The 22,163-nt window shown below is 35.8% G+C and overlaps 1 protein-coding gene across 1 annotated transcript; it reads right to left on the bottom strand.

Annotated features, from left to right (window-relative positions):
• Positions 1 to 2,014: 2,014 nt before the first annotated feature.
• On the bottom strand, positions 2,015 to 21,781 carry LOC132269349 (ABC transporter G family member 31-like). The gene is made up of 24 exons (XM_059770511.1): positions 20,971 to 21,781; positions 20,475 to 20,595; positions 20,288 to 20,376; positions 18,504 to 18,588; positions 17,478 to 17,640; positions 16,266 to 16,342; positions 15,993 to 16,137; positions 13,797 to 14,098; positions 13,452 to 13,733; positions 10,682 to 10,998; positions 10,438 to 10,598; positions 10,260 to 10,363; positions 9,942 to 10,098; positions 9,721 to 9,753; positions 9,408 to 9,538; positions 8,993 to 9,325; positions 8,611 to 8,901; positions 8,440 to 8,523; positions 7,304 to 7,437; positions 5,432 to 5,659; positions 4,722 to 4,893; positions 3,995 to 4,082; positions 3,166 to 3,332; positions 2,015 to 2,668 (listed from the first exon to the last, which is right to left on the bottom strand). The coding sequence occupies exons 1-24, from the start codon at positions 21,291 to 21,293 to the stop codon at positions 2,399 to 2,401; spliced, it is 4,257 nt and encodes a 1,418-aa protein (XP_059626494.1). The 5' UTR covers positions 21,294 to 21,781; the 3' UTR covers positions 2,015 to 2,398.
• Positions 21,782 to 22,163: the final 382 nt, after the last annotated feature.

Raw genomic sequence — 22,163 nt, forward strand, 5'->3', positions numbered from 1 at the left:
TTTTATTGCGTTTTTGGAGCATCAAGCCAGTGTCTTAAAAGATTGAAATTAAAAATAATAATAATAAAAAAAATTCAATTAAGTGCTCCCAAACACATCCTAAATTAATTACCAATAGTTGATTCTCATGGTTGACTTTGACTAATGGTATGATGAGACATAAACGAATGTTTCAAAAGCTCACTAAAGAAAGTCAGCTGATGTGGCAAATAAACTTTATTTTTGTCTAATTTCTCCCTCTTTTGTAAACTTAGCATGGACACTTCTATAAAAGAGTCGTACTCCTTAGATCACATGATCACATAAAGTCGACGAATGAGATGGGTTCATTAATAATTCACAGATGAAAAAATGGCAAAAAATAAAACATTCACTCCTCTTCTTTGTATCTATAGTATTTTTGCCCTAGTGGATTTCTCTCTCATTTAATAAAAGTCTGGAATCTTAGGTTACAAATTGGTGGAATACTAGGCAATCTGAAATCGCATGCTCCTCGAATAAGTGTCCGACACTTCATATACGTGTCCATAAATAAAAACTAATTTTTTTATCTTGGACACTTTGCCGACACTTTCCAAACACTTTGCCGATATTTCTTGAACATTTCTAACACAAATCTGCTAAGTAAAAATAATATGAATATTATTATGACAAAGTAGTGAAATAAATGTATATATATGATATAAAAATTAATACAATAATGATATAATTTCCTTTTCTAATTCATTTCAAAACAACTCTTAGTATATAAATTATAAAAGAATTATAAGTTTTATAATACTATTACTGAACAGATGTATAAATATAAAAATTTATATTTATATGTACTTGTGTTTACGGCCCTATGTACTACTTTTTTTAAATTTTGATGTATCGACGTATTCGTATCATATTGTGTCATTATTTCGTATCTGTGTTGTCTTATTTGTGTCTGCGCCTGCACTGCATAGTTGTAAACCCATTTCCATACCGTTTCTTTTCTTTCCCCTTCAACTTGATTAGTGGGGTAAACTTTTCGATCATAATATATAATAACATTGATTTAATTATTTATGTTAGATTTTATTTCAATGAACTAGGGTAAGATTTTTCAACAGTAACACTCCCATACCTAAGTTTTCAAGATGACAAGTTACCGTTGGGAAATGGCCAATGGGTTTTATGTTCGGAGCATGAAATCGAACCAAGCTAGGTTTTGTTTAGAGACAGTTCACCTTTTAAAAAATAGTGTATGAGGTGTAAAGATTATCACCCTTGAAGACCAATCTCTTTGTGTAAAGATCCTTAGGCTTCAAGTCTTAAGATCCTTAGGCTTCTTCTTTGCAAATCCTTGCTCTTACAAATTAACTTATTTTCTCTGAGATATTACCCCTATGTCCCGTCTATGGAATCTCTAAGTGAAGGCTAGTGAGACCTTTAAAGAGAGCAAATAAGAAGAAGAGTGTATTTGTCTTGTTTGTAATAGACAAATCTCTAAAATTTCTCATAGGCACATCCTACACAAATAGAAGTGCCCTTAGCACATCTACAACCTTTTCACTATATCCACGCTCCTTAATTAACTTCCAGTATTGGGCCAGAGTGAGGATCTTAAAGGTTAAATCACATGCTAATTTACGATAAAACCCCTCCACAAAGAATTTGCCATTTGATTAAATAAAATTCGCCATCAATCCAATTGCACATTTAATCACTTATTTTTGCTCCTTGATTATTCTTGTTTAATCACATAAAAAGTCCTCTCAATAAAATAACATATCTACGATAAAATATATATACAAAAATCATTCTATCAATGCACGAAGATGTAGTGTTGAGAGTATATTTTAAAGTCACTGATCAAGGTAAAGATCCATAGCTCTATCATACTTGAGAATCAAATTGCCATAACATTAATAACTATGATGCTTATCGCAATTCTCAACTTATCATCAATTCAGTTCAAATTCTTCGCAGCCTCTATCGTCGAATTAGAACATATTTATAATAATGCATCATATTCCTAATTCATTTTTCCCGTGCATGAACATCCATCATACATATAAATCAACTCGCGCATAGTCAAAGAGCACATCGATTAATTTCATGGACTGATCAATACACAGTATTCACCATATAAAAGCATTAAAACCACAGATTTTTTTTTTTTTTTTTTTAACAATAAACGTCAATTACACTCCATTCATTGGCTTCAAGGCACATCATCCCAACAGTAACAATGCTGCTGCCTATCATCTAATAGGTACAGAATTTATATGTTGAGGAGGTATCACTCCAATTCATTTATTTAAATAAACAACATGAACTCAAACAATATTTAATAATACAAATATATTTGCATCAATAAGCATATGAATGCAATCAGAAAGTACGTTGCTGGAATCTGGTGAAAAACAATTCATCTTTTCTGGAAGTTGATGAGTTTGATAGAGAGAGCAAAGACACTAAAGAAGAAGATGCCAAAGACAACAAGGACTGCCGCTGAAACCCCAATCATCCCAGGGCCATAACCAAGACTAACCTCCAAATACTCTTTCACAGAGCCCTCAAAACCAGGAGATCCTACAACCTTTGTTCCCACGTCACCGAGCTGAGAGCTAATGATGCCTCGTAGAGTCCATGAAACTGGGCAGATGTAGTAGAACCAGATCCACCATCTCGGGATTTTCTGTATCAATTAAACAAATAAACTCCACATACAAATATAATTTCAGAAGTTACAATTTTTCCTTTTCATCTTAAACAAATATTTTATATAATTAATTTGGAGAATTATTTACCAACATTTACTGAAGTCCTCCACTGCATAAGATGTGTTATGCAGATGAAAATGTTAATAACAATTACTAAGGGTTGTAACCTAGTCCTACTTTCTCAAAAATGTTAGTATTAGGTGTTAAGATGTTAAGTGAAAGATTACATAGTGATATCTATAATAGTTAAATTTGGAAAACAAATAATAGTTTAGATGAACCACTGAACAGTCTGTGCTAAGTTTATGATCTTGACTACTCGGCCTGAACAAATTTAATTAAGACTTAAGAGAATTGTGAGTCAAGGTTGCCGAAAACCAGAATGCCATTGTGAACAGAACAGTACAACCATTTATTATAATCTGGTTGTAAAAGCAATGAATTGTTGTGTGAAGAATAATATACTGCTTACTGGTTTTGGAACAAGAAAACCGGAGAACAGATTCCATAGCGAGTAAATTGCAGAAGAAACGACAGCAGCCAAGTGTTGAGAAGGTGTTAGTCCAACAACCATCATGCCGTAGAAGGTATAGTATGTGAAGGTGAGAAACATGAACAGAATGTAGAGAGAAAATTTTCCTGTAAAACAGGAGAAACATGCATTTAATAAAATAGCATTTCCATTAAAATCACTCACATGACATATCCAAATCATATTATATTCTTTATTTCTATTAATTAATTTATTATTATTTTTGGGAGGGGTGGAAAGTGGGTTCATCGATGAACTACTGTAAATATGTACAAAATCTGAATCCAAAAGAAAAGTAAGCGATTATGGACAATAGATCGTGAACAGAGAATGCCGAAAAATGTAGAGCCAAAAAGTTGGAAATCCAGACGAACTAATTTATGAGCCACCACAGAGTAGCAAGCTTGGCCTGACAATATCCATGCATACTGCTTTTAATAACAATGGGATCACAAGTTATCTTTTAATTACAGATAAATTTTATTCATCTTTAAATCATTAAAATTTGGAGCACCATGTAGTCAACTTGAGTTACACACAAAGCGATATTCTAGCTAGTGTAAAACAATATACAAAATTTGATTTGGATGCATCTAAGTAGATATAATCTTAACATTACCCTTAAGTAAAGTTTTCATTAGTGATGTCATGGTATATTGAAGGTGAAATATTTCTCGGGATAAAAATGAAAAGAGCTATGGGTTTTAAGGTGTCATAAAGAAATGCCGCACTTCAAAAAGCATCTCCAAAGGAAAACTCAGATTCTTACCAACTGTCTTCTCAAAGTTAATCATCAAGTATGTAATGACACCATATAATATTGTCTGCACTGCCACGTATGGTAACTCCACAAGTCCCTGTCAATGTGACAATCAATAATATTCATTGCCCAATAGTCAAATGTTAACAAGAACTGTAAATCCAGAAGTTTTGTTCAGGTTCTATCTAGTGTTTGGAAAAGTTGATGATGGAAATGGTATTAGAAAACCCTCATTACTTTTTCTTCTAAAATAGTTTTACAAATACATTTTTTATTTTTCTTTTTATCACTTCGCAATGGTTAGATATTAGCAAGTATATATTTTGACTTGGTCATTAGTGTAAAGCTCCAAATCTTTGCCGGCAAAATCTTTTACAGCTTAATGGGAAAACAACTTCACCTTTTGTACCAATGGGCACTAGCCCAAATGGTATAAGCTCTCCTCCCCAAATGGGGAGGTTGAGTGTTAGAGCCTCGGTGGAGGCATAATATATAGTGGGTGTATGTTTTTGCTTGAACTTGAACTTTCGAAAAAAAAGGAAAAAAAATTAACTTCATCTTTTGTTTGGTGAGGTGGAATGGCTAAATTTAGCTCTTAGCATGAAAATCATATTACAATAAAGCTCGCAATGACAATAACAACAACGCTATTCACCCTATCCAGCAGAATGAACTCATTTCTTTCCAGGATCTTGTTTCCCACTAAAATATAGAGTCTCAATATCAAGATACTTGCCTGGGCTGCTGCATATGGAAACGGGGAGTACATTCCAGCTGCTCTCTCTCTGTAGAAAACTATTCTCTCAATTGAAACTATTGGCTGTACTGAAGAAGCATTATTGACCCCAAGAAACAGGCACGCGCTATAAAGAGCTCCCATAACAACAAGCAAGTTTTGAGTCGAGTCCCTACAGTATACGAAACAATACACCAAATAGCTGGCCAAATACCTCTCAGAACAAACTTGCAGTAAAAAAGAGAAACTAACAGATGAAAATCATGTTCACAATGATATTTGCATATATTAATTTATATTTTAACAAATAATAACAAAGTAAGCGCTCTAAAAACCCATGTTTCAACCACCAACATTTACAACTAAGGTCCCATACACAAACAAAAGACAGCTCATGCAAAACATTTTGAGTTACAGAGACAACAAACTCAACATTTACCCCAGATGGTCCCGATGTATTCAATTTCGAGATTCTTTTAACATCATTCACCCAATTTATGCCAATTCTCGATTAATCATAGGTTATTATATATTTCTCACTGGTTTGGCCCCTGTTCTCTTTTTGAAGATCTTAAAAGTCAGCCTCGTATAACTCAAATTCATTCCATATTCCTAAGAGGCTGTGAAGTTTGATCACTTATCAATTCCCAAAATGAAACAAGTAAAGGAGCATTATCCAAAATTAGGGATTGAAGAAAATGAAAATTTACCTTCTTGTACCAACATCCCAAAATATTGAGCCAAGTATTAATGCACTCATTGTAGTAAAGAATAGTCTCACAGCATTGTACCATGGACTTCTCCAATATACAATATTTTGTTTCCAGAGGCAAATTCTGAACTGAGACAGCACATTTTGAGAATACGTGGAAGCAAAATGTAACGGCACTGAGTCAACAGATGGAATGCTCATACGCTTAATGGATTCTTCAACCTCCCTAGATAATAAAATAAAGAGTTAAGAGAGGATTGAATGAACAAATAAGGGATAATTCAGTTTGAGAACAAAACAAGACAAAAATCGTAGAGTAACCTATGCCCACACAGGGCCAAACATGAGTGCTGAAAAGTGCTGAACACAAGTGTCACGCCTGCCTGCAGACAGGTCCATACACCCCAAGGTATGGACCCGTCTTCACCGAGAACATGACGGGTTCTCGCCTGTGAGGCTCATGCCCACACCCTCAAGGCCCACGCCTGTGGCAGCCACACCAACGGGACTCATTCTAAACTTCAATGCCCGCGCTTCCCAAATGGGACACAATTAAAATATCTTTGATCTTAACTTCCCCAGAAGAATTAAGGAGATCTCGGTGAAAGAGGTTGTACTTGAGGAAGTGCACGTATGTTGTCCTCTGATTCAGTGATCCTATTGAAGAAGGAAGCTTTAAGTACAGTAATGTATTGCACGAGACCTCTAATACAACCGGGAGTCACAGTCAGCCATTACACTATAGATGCAGGGTGATACCTCAGAGGTAAGGTGCCATGTCTAGGGTTGCTCATTTGATACGTGAATTCAAAGCTATCGTTCGCGGATTTGGGTCCCAAAAAGACCAAGTATATAATTGTAAATGTGTTTGTGTTACATTAAAATTCTCATGGTTCATATTTCTCTTCCTGATTGCAGATTTTCATTTATCCCAAGTGTATAATTGGGAATTTGTGACATTAGATCCTAAACAGCCCAATAGTTTTGGAAAACCCAATCCCTAGAACCAATCCTATATTTTATGGACTGGATAGGTTTTAAAGCCCTCAGATTGGTTTCAATTATGAAACCGTTGGAATTGGACTAGTTTTAGTTTTATGTCTAAACCAAACCAATCCTACCCATGTACACCCCTGCTACTTTTAACTGCTGCAAGACAGTTACATAGACTGCCCACAGAGGTTAGGTAATACAGTGAACCTATGACCCTCACCCAGGAAGTATTGTGGCGGGAAATTGCGTAGAGGAACATGCCAGTTGCCTGGTTGCGGCACGTCATGATCCCAAACGGGAAAAAGGGTTTGAAGTGGCATGGTGTGGCTTCAATGAGGGGCTCATTGGGTGGCTACAAGAATGAGGATATTGGCTTGGGACCTCAGTCGAGAATGATCGTGCCTCAACCAGGAGCAACTAAGGTGCATGGGTGCAACTATGGAGTAAGCCGTACCAAGGCACGTGTCACCACTTGCCAAGACCCCTATAAATAAGGGTACCCGGTGACGTGAGGGTCATGAACTCATGATTTCAACGTAAATCCCATCCCCCTTATGATCTTTTGGCGCTCTTGCCTAAGTTCTCTCCCCTACCTCAAGAGTAGATATTGGGTGAGCCGGGCATACCATGTCATTGGTATGCCCAACTAATCCACATGCACCATTTAAGTTGGTTGGTCCCACACTCATAAAAACTGCTCTCAACCAACTTGAATGGTGCATTTTGATTGGTTGGGCCTACCTCACACCTTTCTTCCCTCATTTGGTTATATTCTTCGGTCACTCTTGATCCACTTAGATTCCCTAGAACACATTCTCTGCAACCCCTCTACAAAAACCAGCAATATTAAAAAAAAATTTTTTTTGATAAAGATCACCTATATTGCTCTGAATTTTTGTATATCTCTGCCAAGTCTTGACCAATTCTCTCTTCAGATGCGGGTGTACTGATCTCAATCATCCAAGTTGCAGGATTGTAACCACCAGGAATAGGAGGGATACCGTTAATACCCTGCACAAGAAAAGGCAACATTATCAACTCCTAGTTATTATGATTACTAGTTTACACTAAGATAAAAAGTTATAAACTATTAATTAGGCATTCGGGATCACATATCAAACTCCCATGATGATCCTTCAGTTATGAATTATGATACCAGTCATATCTATGTGGAAGGCTCTAAGAGTATCCACACTGAGATCCAAAAAAATAATATTTAATGTGGTTCAGCAAAACCCTGGTTATGTCCATGAATGAAGCAACTCTTGAAACACTGACACAAATACTGTCCTAAGCCGTGAAACAATTCCCACTTCCATGCTCAACCCCCCTGTTTGGCCTGAGCTCTGAGCAATGGCCACTTCAATTCTCTGATGTTCTTTCTGCCTCTGCCTCACATCTCTCTCACAGATCCATCGCTTTCAGGAGTCGACCACCTTTCTCATGAATCTCAATCGAATAAACTAGGTATTTATTTATAAATCTTAACCCAAGTTCGTTGTTAGAAAAGGAAAACAATTCCTTCTGGCCTAAATCAAATGCCCAACAAGATATTTTCTAAACAAAAAATTACATTTAATAAAAATCTAATCGAACTAGGAATTTGAGACATAATTCCTGACAACTATGATAATGCATATGACATATCATATTACATACAAGTATAAAAAAAATAAAAAATTGCATGTTGATTTGTCTCCCCTACACCTTTCACTGTGTTGTAATTTTTAGAATTTTGACGTGATAATGTGTTCCCTTTTTGTCATGCGGTCCATGTGGCCATGTCCTTGTCTATGTTATGTAAGTGACTATCTCTGACCACAATAAATCCAATATTACATTTGTGAATTCAAAAATCAAGAAGCATAAACCAGATAGATCCAACTTTATGATGGTGTAACGGTTGAACAGTATAATTTTTGTTTCAGTTGGTTATCTTTTTCCTCCTAAAAGAGAATAAACCAGAGAGATCTACAAGAACTGAAGTTAGTAAAGACAAACACGCAGCCTCACCTGAAAATAGTTTATCAAAGTTTGTGACTTTTCACCAAGCTTCCCTCCATAGATTATTTGGCCCCCTTGTTTCATAAGAAGTAGCTGCACATTGAAACACCGATGTAAAATTACAGTAGTACATATTGTATATAATAGTCAATAAACATCATGAATATTAATCTCACCAACCTCATTAAATGCTTCAAATATATCAATACTTGGTTGATGAATGGTGCAAACCACCGTTCTTCCAGTATCAACAGTACTACGAACAGTTCGCATTACAATGGCTGCAGCTCGTGCATCAAGTCCAGATGTAGGTTCATCCATAAAGATTATAGAAGGATTTGCAACAAGTTCCACTGCAATCGTTAAACGTTTTCTTTGCTCTGTGGATAAGCCAGTACTGCCTGGCAAACCTACCAAAGCATGCCTTAAAGTGACAAGCTCTACTAATCTCATCACTTCTTCAACAAACTCCTGCAGAACATGATGGTGAACCGTTTTATGAAATATAATAGAAAAGCCCAAGAAGCATATATATTATATGCAGAGTTCGGCAGCAACTAACATTTCTTTTTTCTTTGTCCATCTCCTTGGGAAGGCGAAGACATGAAGAGAAACAGAGAGATTCCCAAACTGTCACTTGAGGAGAATGTATATCATTTTGTTCAACATACCCTGAAATTCTTGCAAATGTATGTTGTTCTTTTGGGTATCCTGAAATCCTAATGTCCCCTTGTATGCATCCACCACTCTTCCTACCAGCAAGCACATCCAGCAAAGTGGTCTTCCCAGCTCCACTAGAACCAACTAATGCAGTAAGAACACCTGGTCTAAATACTCCACTCACATTTGATAAGAGTTGCAACTTATTTTCCTTCATACCTTTCACATTCATTTCCTGAAAAGCTCAAAAATAAATTGATTTTACATCAGGTGATATAAAGGAAACTAAAAGAACCAAAACTGTTTGACCACCTAACCTTTGGCATGTCAACAAAGTAGTTGACATTATGGAAAGTCATTGTTAATGGTGTAAATGGAAGAATCATTCCCTTCTTTTTAACTCCATCCTCTAAAGCTAGTCGACCCAATATAGGTTCCTCATCTCTTCCTGCCCGATCAAGTATAGTACATGTTAAAGGGAAATTCTAAAACAATTGTTTTGAATATTACAATCCAGTTTGGAGGAGACTGGTCCAATATAACCACTAATGCAGAAGATAAACAGTTTAATGGTGTTAGAAGGAAAGGATAACTTACCAGCATCCCCAGCTGAATTCTCCTCTATGCCACTAAATGAAATCACTGCCTGGGTTTTTGTGATAGCTGCAGGATCAAACAACAGAGGTATATCATGACTTGTATATGCAATGCAAAATAAGAGCAGAGGTATAGCAGTTATTATGGCTCGTATATATTCAATAAAGAATATGAGTAGAGATAGATATAAATCAATAGTCTTGCTTAAACAACATTAAAAGAGATAAACAAGAAAAGAGTCTAAACAAACTTACGTTTAAAGTAGGCCAATGCCAAATACATTATGATATTGCAAAGCAAGGAGTAGAGTAATAGAAAACCAACTCCAAGCCAATACCAATAATTTTCTCTGGGTAGACTATGTGATTGGAGAACATTGTCTCCAACTGTAATGTTTCCACTGACAGATCTCTGTAAAGTGATAGTTCTCCAAACCAGTAAGTCTGATTCAGTAGTGATCCACAATAAAAGGTAGTCAAGACATTTATGATTTATCGCTAATTTTGTCCTAGATGAAGCAATGTAGTTCTACACAAAAGAACATCCAGCTGTCCACTAGTTATAAAGCGCACCTTCATCCATCTTGTGGCAGTAAATTCATTAACAGAAATTGCCCGTTGCGCATAGGATAGTGGTGACATCCAAAATACCCAATCCCACCATGGCTTAATCATTTCTGAAAGTAGAGGAACCTGGTCACTAAATGTCACCTACTTGTACGTTCCAGCTAACGAAAACTACCAAATGTACCTTTTGGAAGGATAAATCCACCCAACAAGAATATAACAAGGAGCCCACCTGGCCCAAATGTGTTGGCAATGATCATATCTCTTGCAATGGAAGCTATCATCCGGAAGAGACCCAATGCCATTTGGTGCAAGGAAAAGAACAAAAATGTGGAGCGGAAAAACCTGGAACATATAGAAAGGGGAGGATGACTACGAACAAAATATGAATAAATATCAACAAGATTGACTGAACAAGCAGGAGATACCTCCCAGCACCAGGGGCAAAACCAACAGTGTAGTACACAACACAAGACCATACAACAGCTTCAATGACTGAGTAGGGTATATGCAAAATCCAGCTAGAAAAAGACCATGCCCATGTGGGATGAAAGAAACTATCTCTTTGCTTGTAAAAAACAGGAAGTCGAAAGATCATAAGAGATATCTCAGAAAATCCATCGAACATTATGTGCACCAGTCCAAAAAACAAACAAGATAGATACAGATTGCCATTTATCTCATCTGTAGGATGTATTGTTGTTCGTAAAAACAGTGTGCACGTGACAACTCCTATTAATGCCACCTGTAAATTTACTAACACAAAAAAGAAAATGAGGTTGTTAGCATATATGATAACCACGATTTATGGAATGACTTACCATAGTAGCAGAGATTTGATTATGCTATAGAATATGCTTTAGAATATGCTGTGATTCGATTTAGATTTGATTTAGTTTCATTTCTTGTAATATGAGCATGTGCTCTTTTTATCTATAAATACTAGAGTTGTGAATGAGTGATTCATCTCATTCAAGCCTTTACACAATTCTCTCCTTCTTTTTATATTTCTACTTGGTATCAGAGACAGGGTGGTCCGACTGCAATGAGGGCATTGTGAGTTTGGCACCACCCATTCGGGAATGGTCTAATGGCCATCCGGGAGGTGTCGGGTAGGCAGGGCGGTCAGACCTCAATAAGGAGACATAGTTATTCTTTTTTATGGTCTGAGGAGACAGTTGTTTCTTTTTTATGGTCTGAGGACACATTATTGATTCTTTCATCTACATTGTTTAAACATATGTATGAAAGGAAATGGTCTGAGGAGACATTGTTTATTCTTCCATCTACCTATTTTAAACATGTGAAGGGAAATGGTCTGAGGAGATATTGTTAATTGTTTATGGTCTGAGGAGACATTTTTGATTTGTTGATCGGCACTTCATGTGAGAGAAAATCATTGCTAGTCAGATTTTCACTGTGCAACTTATAGATTCTTACAAAGGGCTTCTGCAAGATTGTGTTTGAAAATGCATTGTCAAAGTTGGACGTTTCAGATATCCACGCACCAACTTGAGGGGGAGTGTTAGCATATATGACGACCACGATTTATGGAATGACTTACCATAGTAGTAGAGATTTGATTATGCTATAGTATGCTTTAGAATATGCTGTGATTCGATTTAGATTTGATTTAGTTTCCTTTCTTGTAATATGAGCATGTGCTCTTTTTATCTATAAATTCTCGAGTTGTGAATGAGTGATTTATCTCATTCAAGCCTTTACACAATTCTCTCCATCTTCTTTTTATATTTCTACTGAGGTATACGCTACATGAAGTTCCAAAAGTATAAGATATCAATTATAAGTTATAACTAGTTACAAAAATTTTATACAGTATTAATTGGGAAAAATAATTTAGAGAGTAATAGTAATAGTAATAGTAATAGTGAAAACATTTCAATGCACTTTTTACCATTTTTCCTACAGGCTAAGTAAAATATTGATAATTAATGGCTCTGAAGGATGCTTACCTTCCAAGGCTTCCATCCAGTTCCTATAAGGTAAACACTAAAACCCAACATACATTTCCATCAATTGATTGTAGTAATTATTTGTATCCACCTAACACAAAATGCCTAATCTGTATTCTGTTTAGCATTGTGCTGTCATTCCATATAAGCACTTAAAAACATTTGCCTGCCACGAGCAATTGAGGTAAGTGAAATGAAAAAATTGAAAAATCAGAACACTTTTGATTTTAGAGGAATGTGACTGTCAAGATCTTGTACACAGTATCAATTGAGCTCATACAATGAAATATCCATCAACTCTTCCTCTATTCCTCTGTTCACAATCAAGGAATGCTGCACAATATGAGCCTTCACTGCTGGACAAAATTAATTGACCACCTCAATGAAATCTTTCTAGTCAAAGATGCTTGAATACTAACCAATAGGCTCTAGCCTAGATGGTATAAGCTCTCCTCCCTCTTTGGGGAGGTTGAGTGTTCGAATTCCGGTGGGGGCAAAATTATAAAGCGAGTGTGTGTTTGCTTGAACTTTTGGGAAGAAAAAAAAAAAAAAAAGAGGGAGAGAGAGAAAAAAAAAATACTTGAATGCCAAAAAAAAGTCAACCACCCAAAGATTTGTATCCCTTATGAGGAGCCCCAGTTTCATTGAGCACTTCTTATTCCCATATTCTAAATTATATCCACTCCACTTAATTTCAAGTTAAAATCCCCATAGAATCGACCAAAAAGCAACATTCACCCTCCTCTTCAGATATGAAAATTTATCCAACTTTATAGAAAGAAGTTATGATCGTCCACAACATTATAAAAACTGGAGAGAAATCTTTTGTTAACTCAAAAACAACTAATCCTAGGATATCTGACACGGTAGCTCATTGTTGGCCAGAGAAAGATCCAACCAGGATGTTTTCCTGAAAATCGTTATCCTCAGTAATTTTCAGGCCAATGATATCCAGCCTCATCATTGGAGGCAGCATGTGTTCTGTTTTTCTAATTAAACAAAGTATTCCTATAAAAATTAATATCCTTGTTCCCTGCTTCAAGCCACATTATGCCCAAGTCCTGAATCCAACCGGGCACTCTAAGATTAGAACAAGAAAAAGTAGATCTGCCTCATGAATAACAAGGTACGTACTACATTTGTAATCACAAAATTATAAGCAGTTTAAATCTAAAAGAATCTAAAGACAATTATTAGATCATAGTAGCATTAAGTTAAAACATACCTGACATGTTCTGAAAATATAAAGAGACCGGTGCCTGCTGATGAGAATTTGCTCTCTTGCAAAGCATGCTTTAAAAAGCTCTGAATTTGACACTGGGAACTTTATCTTAAAAAGAGCTGAAGCATTAATCTTGGATTTATCAAATGGAACAGAAAGAGAGGAGTCCAAAGACGTTCCATGTCTGGAATTTCTAAATGCTTCTGCAATTTTTGGAACAGGAAGGAACACATATGGTTTCGAAGAATCAGCCCAGTATTGTGCTTGATCCTTCTTAGAGGTTACCTGGAAATACAATAAATTAGGCAAGTACTTAGGAAAATAGCAAAGCATCATAAAGGAGAATACCTCTTGAAGAAAGTCTGCAACTCCCTTACGAGGTGGCAATTGGAAACCCAAAAATTCGAAGAATTCTAAGACTTCTGCTCGAGGGCCTTGGTACACCACGTGCCCTTCTGATAATAACACCAGATCATCAAATAGATCAAATGTCTCAGGTGCAGGCTGAAGAAGAGCCATAAGAACTGTTCCTTGCATTTGGTGGACAAAATTCTGAATGCATTTTACAATTTGATATGTTGAAGAGCTATCAAGTCCATTAGATATTTCATCCATGAAAAAGGTTTTTCTTGGCCCAATCAACATTTCTCCTACATCAGAATTGTAGTCAGCTTTTATTATTAGATGAAAGAATGTCACAGAACCTAGCTCAATGAGAATTTGTTCCTCAGTTTGAGCACAGACATCTTTTTGTTGCGTCTCATTTATTTTCCCCAGAGAAAACAAACTACTTTAATAATTGACATTGATCCCTACTCCAGAAATAATACCTTTAACCGGGTGAGTTTCCACTTTCCACATAGGGGAGTTGAACCCATAATGGAGAACACCACCACACAAACTCATCTAGAGCAACACAATCATGCAAGTATCTAGATAGTAACTTAGGGAGTCTAAGGCACCAACAATGCTAGGAATACTAGCAAATGGGGCCACACCAAGATAACAGTCTACTAATTATCACCAGTCTAGTAATTATATCTAGATTGCATATAATTTAATAAATAACAAAAACAATTCAGAAGTAAAAACCATTAAATCGAAATCACAAATTATTTAAAACACGAAAATAACACACAGGGGACCTCTACAAGTTTTGAATACATATTGATGGTTGGGCCTATTGATTGGGTTAAAATCATTTCCTTGCAAAGTACATCCAATTTTAAATGTACAAAGAGTTTTGAGCATTCACTCCGTATAGTACCATGATTAAGGAATATGTAAGAGTAATTGACCTGACATCTTATCATATTTATTCAACAATCGCGTACTTCTGATTTCTCCATCTTCTGCACAAGGAAAGCCGCCTAGGAAGCACGGACATGCCAAAATGGGCGAAGAATCCATGTAAGACACTTGTCGGACACCGACACGCGTCGGACATGCCCCGACATGTGTCGAACACACCAAAAAACGTGTCTGAAATTTTTTATTTTTTTTAATTTTCAGACACGGCATGGACACTCCGCTGACACGCATCTGACACGCAAGGGGTGTGTGTCCGACACGCGTGTCTTATTTTCGGAGGTCTAAAAGATAATTTTTGAAAGAAAATTGGGTTAAAGTATAAATATGTGAAGTTATTTAACAACTTTCTCTCACTTATGTGGTAAATACATAATAATTTTAAACTTGTAAGGTTAATATGCAATTTTAGACAAAACAAATAGATATTTAAGGGCTAGTCATTACACTATTACAGTAAATGAGTTATGATTTGTGTATTTTTTTTCATTATGAGGTTGATGAAAAATAGTAACACTCAGTAATTTTTAAAGTACTACATCATATATATATTTAATATATATATACTATTCGCCGTGTCCGTGTCCTAATTTTTTTGGATTTGCCGTGTCTCCGTGTCCGTGTTGTGTCGTATCCATGTCCCGTATCCGTGTCCGTGCTTCTTAGAAAGCCGCTAGTTTAATAAATAAATAAATAAAGGCTCACTTTCTGTTATAAAAAAAAGTTTCTTTGACCATATCTCAGTTTATGCAATGGAGCTCAGAGCAAGCCGCCTTGGCTCTCACCCAACATCATATGCAATATTAAAACTATTCATCATAGGCAAATATAAAAGATATATTCATATATAAACATATATATTTATATGCTCCTTCAGCATCTAATTTGGAACACTTATTAATTTTGAATCACAATCATTGCATCCATATCAAGAGTCTTCAAATAAACATAGTTTTTTTGGCATCTCCATTAACATCAACAATCACAACATCAGTAAAAAGTACAAGAAGAAATTTAAAGCTCCATTATAGATCCAATTATCGCCAGCAGGCAGAAACTAGCAACATTTCTATAATGCGAAGGGGCAAATCAAGTATACTTGTTAGCAAGCAGTGTGAAAGTATAAGCAGTAAAGCCAACAAAGTTCATTAATTAACATCTAATAATGCCGCCACATGTGTACACATGCATGCATGAGTGAGTGAGTGAGTGAGTGAGAGAGAGAGACAGACAAACCTGTAGTAACTCTCTTTCTTTCACCACCTGAAATACCGCGGAACATATCATCACCAACAAGGGTCTCTGAGCATATATCCAGACCAAGCACTTTCAAGATATAATCTGTTGAGACATTATGCTTTCTACCACTGATGGATGATGCCTGACCAATTAGTTTTGGTTTCAGAAAGTATTAGAATTAGAGTTCAAATAATTAAAAAATTGATTAGTTTAGTGAGATAAGTATATTAATAGAAGATTGGCAAGATAAATCTTTTTAAAAAAGGCAACCTTCATAAAAGCATCTATTTCAGGACAGGGACGTATATTCCTTTCCTTTTCCAAACGAGTGAGATCCTCCATATATCCTGCAACAAAAGATCAGAAGAGTTGGTGAATAATGAGCCAGAGTCCACACCATTCAATTGCATAACCACAAGGCCCTGACATAAATTATTTACAAACATGACCAAGTCATATACATGAATATATAAAATTTCAACACAACAAAATTTAGTTGTGATAGGTGCCCATCTAATTTATAGAAGACAACCACATTTTGTTGCAATTAATGACTTTATTGGGACAAAGCAATCATATATTTCAAATGCAGTAACCAAAATCAGTCAGACAACAAAATGATATAGCAAGGGTATGAATTTTGTGAATAGATCAAAGCGATGTATGGGGAAGTCTAAGAAATAAACTAGCAACAAAGCAGATACAAAAGAGTGAAAGAGCATAATAGGTGGATTGCTGGGAGACTGGTATAGATATCTTGAAGATCCATAACACCCCAAAAAACTGGAAAAAGAGAAACAACATGAGAAATGAGTAGATGCGTATAAATATGAGTAAGAACGACTTCTGCAATTGATAATCATGGAAAAAGTTCGCAAAGATTGAGGAGCAACTTGCCACCACACAGGAATTTAGTTTTGCAGTTTTTGCTACTATTTGAAAGTTGTGAATATTCCATCATGATATGAATACTGAAAACCTTATAAATATGTAGTCTCTAAAAAATCGTTAAGTCTTCTGTTATGGTGTCACTGGGTTGACTGTATATATGAATCTACCAGTGGAGTTCAAGTAAAGTCTGGAAGCATACATGCTATGTCAAGTGATCATATAAGCCTTGTAAGGCCATAAGAAGAAGAAGAAGAAAGCCTCAGTGAGGCCATCAATAGAAGAACAAAAATGAACAGTGTGATTCCACCTTTACTCCAATTTTCACTCAACAAATTTTAACAGTGCTATCAGAGCGTCAGAAATCTGACTTTTGGATCAGAGCTATAGCGATCCTGAAGGTCCTGAATTTTAGACTATCAAAATTCAGCAGCCAGCAGCTAATACGTTGGCTCATGAAAAAGCAACTCAAATGAAGATACAAGGTCAGATATAAGATAAGTAACATTAGAAAATTCTAAAATAGACCAACTTGTTAAATAGATAAATTTTGGAACAAGTTAAGCTGTCAGTGAAGAATTAGAGCAAACAAACCTGCAAAGCCTTCGCTTGCACCTTGACATCTCGCAGCAAAATCCAATGTTTCTCGTACAGTTAGTTCTGCCATGTGATTATCTGTTTGACTTATGTAAGAAGCAGTCCTCTGAACACAGAAATCATCAAGCTTATGGCCATTGTATGTAATAGTTCCACATTTCTGAAACCAAGATACTAACTGTTAAGAGGAGCATTTACTAGCATTTTATGGAAATTTCAATGAAGGTAAACCATCCATTGTTGCTTTTCATCTAATGGAAAATCCGACTACCCTCTATCTCTGGAAGAAGTTTGAACAAGAAACTAAATAAAAATCGAGATTAAGTTGATATTTTCCTAGAAAATATAAAAGCCTGTTCTTCAATTGTACAAAAGAGAAACCATTATGATATTGTCCACTCTAGGATCACAAGTTTCAATACAGTGGGATCAACAAAATTTATTGTGTCATTCCTATCATTCACTTTGTGTGCTGCTTCTTATAGAAGAGAAGGTTGTGAAAGGATTGAAATACTTAATTTGGGAGGTGATCTGCCAACTTTGAAACAAAAGAATAATGTGTGCATGTGTGAACATAAAGGTGTCTGTGCTTATGGATTGCACTCTAGTGGGGCCAAAATGAGTCCTACTTAAATTCATCCAAGGGAGAGCCTTGTACGGTTCACCCTTTGGAACTTCAAACTTTAAAAAGTATATTTTTGCACAACATGAAAAAAACCACTATCCCTACATAACTTCTTACCACCCACTACTCTTTTCATCTCTTCAAAAATTATCTCCCTTCCCCTTTTGTAGCAGTTTCTCTCCTCCAATTAAATTGAAGAGCCTTTAACCAAAAAGCCTAATGCACAAGAAACAAGTCATGGCACAATGACTGAATCTACAGCTTGGACAGCATCTTCCAAGATCAAATTGGTCCAAGAGACTCAGATACAAGGGTTTCAGATATAAATCAATACATTAATCAGGGATGACGAGAAATGTTTATAATTGCCCTTAGACAGAACTGTACTAAGAACAAACCTTTAAGTCAGGGTCAAGTTTCCCTGCGAGAGCTAAAAGTAATGTGGATTTTCCAGAACCTGGAGGGCCCAAGAGCAAAGTCATCCTAACAAAACTCAAAACCAGAAACATAAGTACCTTAAATTACTTCCGTTATAATGAAACATTGAAGATGTAAAATAAGCTCAAAAGTAGAAGGTTTCAACTAAGCTAATTGATAAAGTCACTAGGCAGCCCTTAACCACAGTAAAACCATCGGACCAACAGTAACGAAAGAAAAGAGATAGCTAGTAAAATGAATTTTACTTTCAATGTACTTCACTTTACTTTCTTTTGTTTCCTCCTTGTTTGGGCCACCCATTTTTAAAACATTCACAACCTTACAGTCTTCCACAGTTTCACATCTTCCAGCATGAATCTGTGATCCCATTTCTTATCAAGTATCATGCCCTTTAAGTTTCCAAGAGCGAATATGTGTTTAAGATCACTAAATCCTCCTACAATAAGGGGAAAAAAAAAATTATTATCATGCTTTATCTGATAAAGTGATAATTGATCAAAAGGTCATACTAGAATGGGTGGCAAGGTTTAATTTCAAAAGAAACTTTGAGTTTCTTCCTATTGTTTACGGTTGACTTTCGTTCTACATTCAAGATACAGTTAACGTCAAACATGAAAGGCATACTGGGCATGTGTGCTTTAAGTAATAAAATCATCGGTAAAGCAAAACAATTAAAAAATAAAAATAATAAAAATACATATTTATCTCCAGGACCTCCAGGTTACTTTTGGTAGGAAGTAAAGGTATCTCCATCCATTTGTAAGTTTCATGAACTCTCGGGACAACTTTGCATTCACCAATTCTTCAACCATATAAAATGTGATCTTTTGAATGTAACCATGGGCCTCCAAATATGTCAGCGATTTTGCATGCTAGATGCTAGTATCATGCTCCGTAATGCCAATTACTGGAAGTCAGATGATGAATAAATTGCCATGGATGCAACAATGACAAGGGTTGTATCACAAATTAGTAATTACTAATTTAAATCAACCACAAAAGCGAAAACTGTTGTTATGCAATGGCAAGTGTCGGGATGACATCAGAATGAAAGGACGGCATCTCAAATCCTATTGTACTATTGTAGTTCAATTATAAATATGAGCCCAAGACATAAATTGGATTACAAAAACTAGTTTTATACAGAAAGTACTGTATGAATTTGTGATTGCATGTGATCTTGCTGCACTTAAGAAGTTTTCCTTTAAAAGCATATTCAACAGGGGAACAACAATACTCCTTAAAATTCAGTACATTGTAATTGGCTCCTCCAACTTAAGTACGTCCTTTAGCTAAACACAATATTTAGGCATTACTCTTTTTTTGTAAGTGTTAAGTTGTGGCCCGAATTTGCTTTCGGCCTGGGTTGTGTTGCAATCTGGTTTTGACCCAAATAATAGTGCTAAGGTTTTCATTGTTTGTTCAAAGAGAATACTGAAAACTGAGATAGAGAGTGAGGGTGTACTGGGGTAAGGGCTTCAGAGATTAGATCTTTGCGTTGTGTGGTGTTTGTTTTTTGTTCGTAACAATAAGTAATATGCATGCATCCATGTGCTTATTAAGAATCGAATTGTGCATTTTTCCCTTTAGTAGTTTACATTTTGGGGCAAAATAAATTTTTTAGTTAAGAGATTTGTACTAAATAAATCCCATTCTTGTCCTGGTACATGCCAAATTTACAACCAAATTCCTTACTAACATTTTATTGCACCACCGCTGAATCAATGAGAGAGAATTATTTTACCTTCCTGGTTTTACAATACCACTGACGTTGTTCAAGATGGTTAAAGAATGCCTCTTTGGACTGAAGATCTTCAGACCAGTTAAGACATGCTGCATCCAATTACTAATAATTAGCCTCAAGTTTGAAAAAATAGATTGACTAAAAATTAGCCTCAATTAATAAAGAATTTAAACAGAAATTAATCCACCTCGATGGAGTCACGAGCATAATTAACCAAAGTTGGCAAAGCTCTTGAGCCGACTTGAACGTTGACCCTGATATTAAGATTCTCGAACCTTACTTCAACTGTTGGCACCTCCAATCCGACTCTTTTTAAGATGAGATATGAAACATAAATTAATCAAAGCAAATAAGTAAAATTAAATTGTAATTTTTTGTAGATACTCTAATAAATCTAAGTTCACAATAAATATGTTCATACAACACTGAAACGAGAATAGGGCATGACTTTTAATCACTAGTAATGATCAATTTTGTGGATATGCAAATCCAAGTTTACAATAAATGTTCATACAACAATGAAGAGGAGATTCTTTGAAATTTAAAGTACCTCAAACGCCAAAGAACTGAATTCAAAAACTTCATAAAGATGTTGTTGAATTCAGTTTACTTGCAATAATTTATAAATCAAGAATAGGATCCCAAATTCAAAAACATATATAAATAAACACACACAAACACACCTATCGAGTCGTTGCTTGATGCCAGAGAGTAGCTTGTAGTTATTTTGCTCGGAGGTGGCCAATGCCTTCTTTACCACGAGCTCACGACTGAATCGATCCAGTTTCCTCACGTCGATTGTCTCGATCCTCTCTTCTCCGCCGTCCGCTTCCGACACCGACCGCCTCAACAACGCGAAATTCGTCCGTTTCTTGGACGATAATCTCTCGAGCGCGGCCCAAAGAAGCTCTTCTTCACCTTTGGCAACCGCCTCGGCAGCGTTCGACGACGTCTCATTCTCCAAATCCAAGAACACATTCCCATTCGAAGCCTCCATGATCTCCATTCTCTTCTGTACTATTTATCTTTCCCTTTCTTTTGATCAATCTCTCACTATAACAACTATTTATCTGCATTCCGGTAGTGGAAACCATGTCAGATTGCTTTGCCTCTCTCTAGAAGTGCGGATAGTGGAAACCAGTGATTATTTCGAGGCCGGACTGGGCGCAACACAGCGAATTTATACTGATGGGATGTGGAGGGATTTGGTGAGATTTTGAAGACTTGAAATGACAGAAATACCCTTTGTTAGTGCAAGTTTGTCACCTAAGTTTGTTACTAAAAATTAAAAGTTGCAGTAGTTTTTTTTTTTTTCTACCATTAATTCCGAAAAGATCAGGATATGTTGTTATAGTGCTTTCTAATCAAATGACCATTCTTAGCATTAATAAAAAAAAATAATAAAAAGTCATGATATGTTGTTATGGTGCTCTAATCAAATCACCAACCTTCATTTCTTTTCCACTCTTAGAAATATGCAAGTTTCAAGAGTAGAAATTGAAAGGACAAGTACCAATCAGCTCATAGATCATAAAACTTATGATACAATTCTAACATGTCATGCCCACATCATCTATACGTGTTAAAAATTAATATTCCGTATAAAATCAAAAGCAGAAAAGATCCAAATGCTCTTAAAACCGCTTTTTTGATTGATTTCTGTGTCTGCTCTTTTCGAACCAGTGCTACGAGTGACCTAACAAATTTGGTATCACCATTGATTCACCTTTTTCATTGTAGCATCTTTTATATCTACCATTATCATATAGCAGTTTAATTAAGAAGAATAGTTGAAACAGAGAGAGACAAAAGCCACCATATATATATATATATATATATTAGATGCCCGCACACGTAAATCCTAAAATATGAAAAT

Source organism: Cornus florida, unplaced genomic scaffold (assembly GCF_030987335.1).
Source record: "Cornus florida cultivar Cherokee Brave unplaced genomic scaffold, ASM3098733v1 CherokeeBrave_3.0.0_Hap2_Chr08, whole genome shotgun sequence".
In the NCBI taxonomy this organism is placed as follows: Eukaryota; Viridiplantae; Streptophyta; class Magnoliopsida; order Cornales; family Cornaceae; genus Cornus; species Cornus florida.

Coding starts and splice junctions, on each gene's coding strand:
- LOC132269349 (XM_059770511.1), bottom strand. CDS start 21,293: ATGGAGATCATGGAGGCTTCGAATGGGAATGTGTTCTTGGATTTGGAG. Junction 8,902..8,992: donor TGGACAAAGAAAAAAGAAAT/GTTAGTTGCTGC, acceptor CATGTTCTGCAG/GAGTTTGTTGAAGAAGTGAT. Junction 7,438..8,439: donor CTTTGATAAACTATTTTCAG/GTGAGGCTGCGT, acceptor TTTCTTGTGCAG/GGTATTAACGGTATCCCTCC.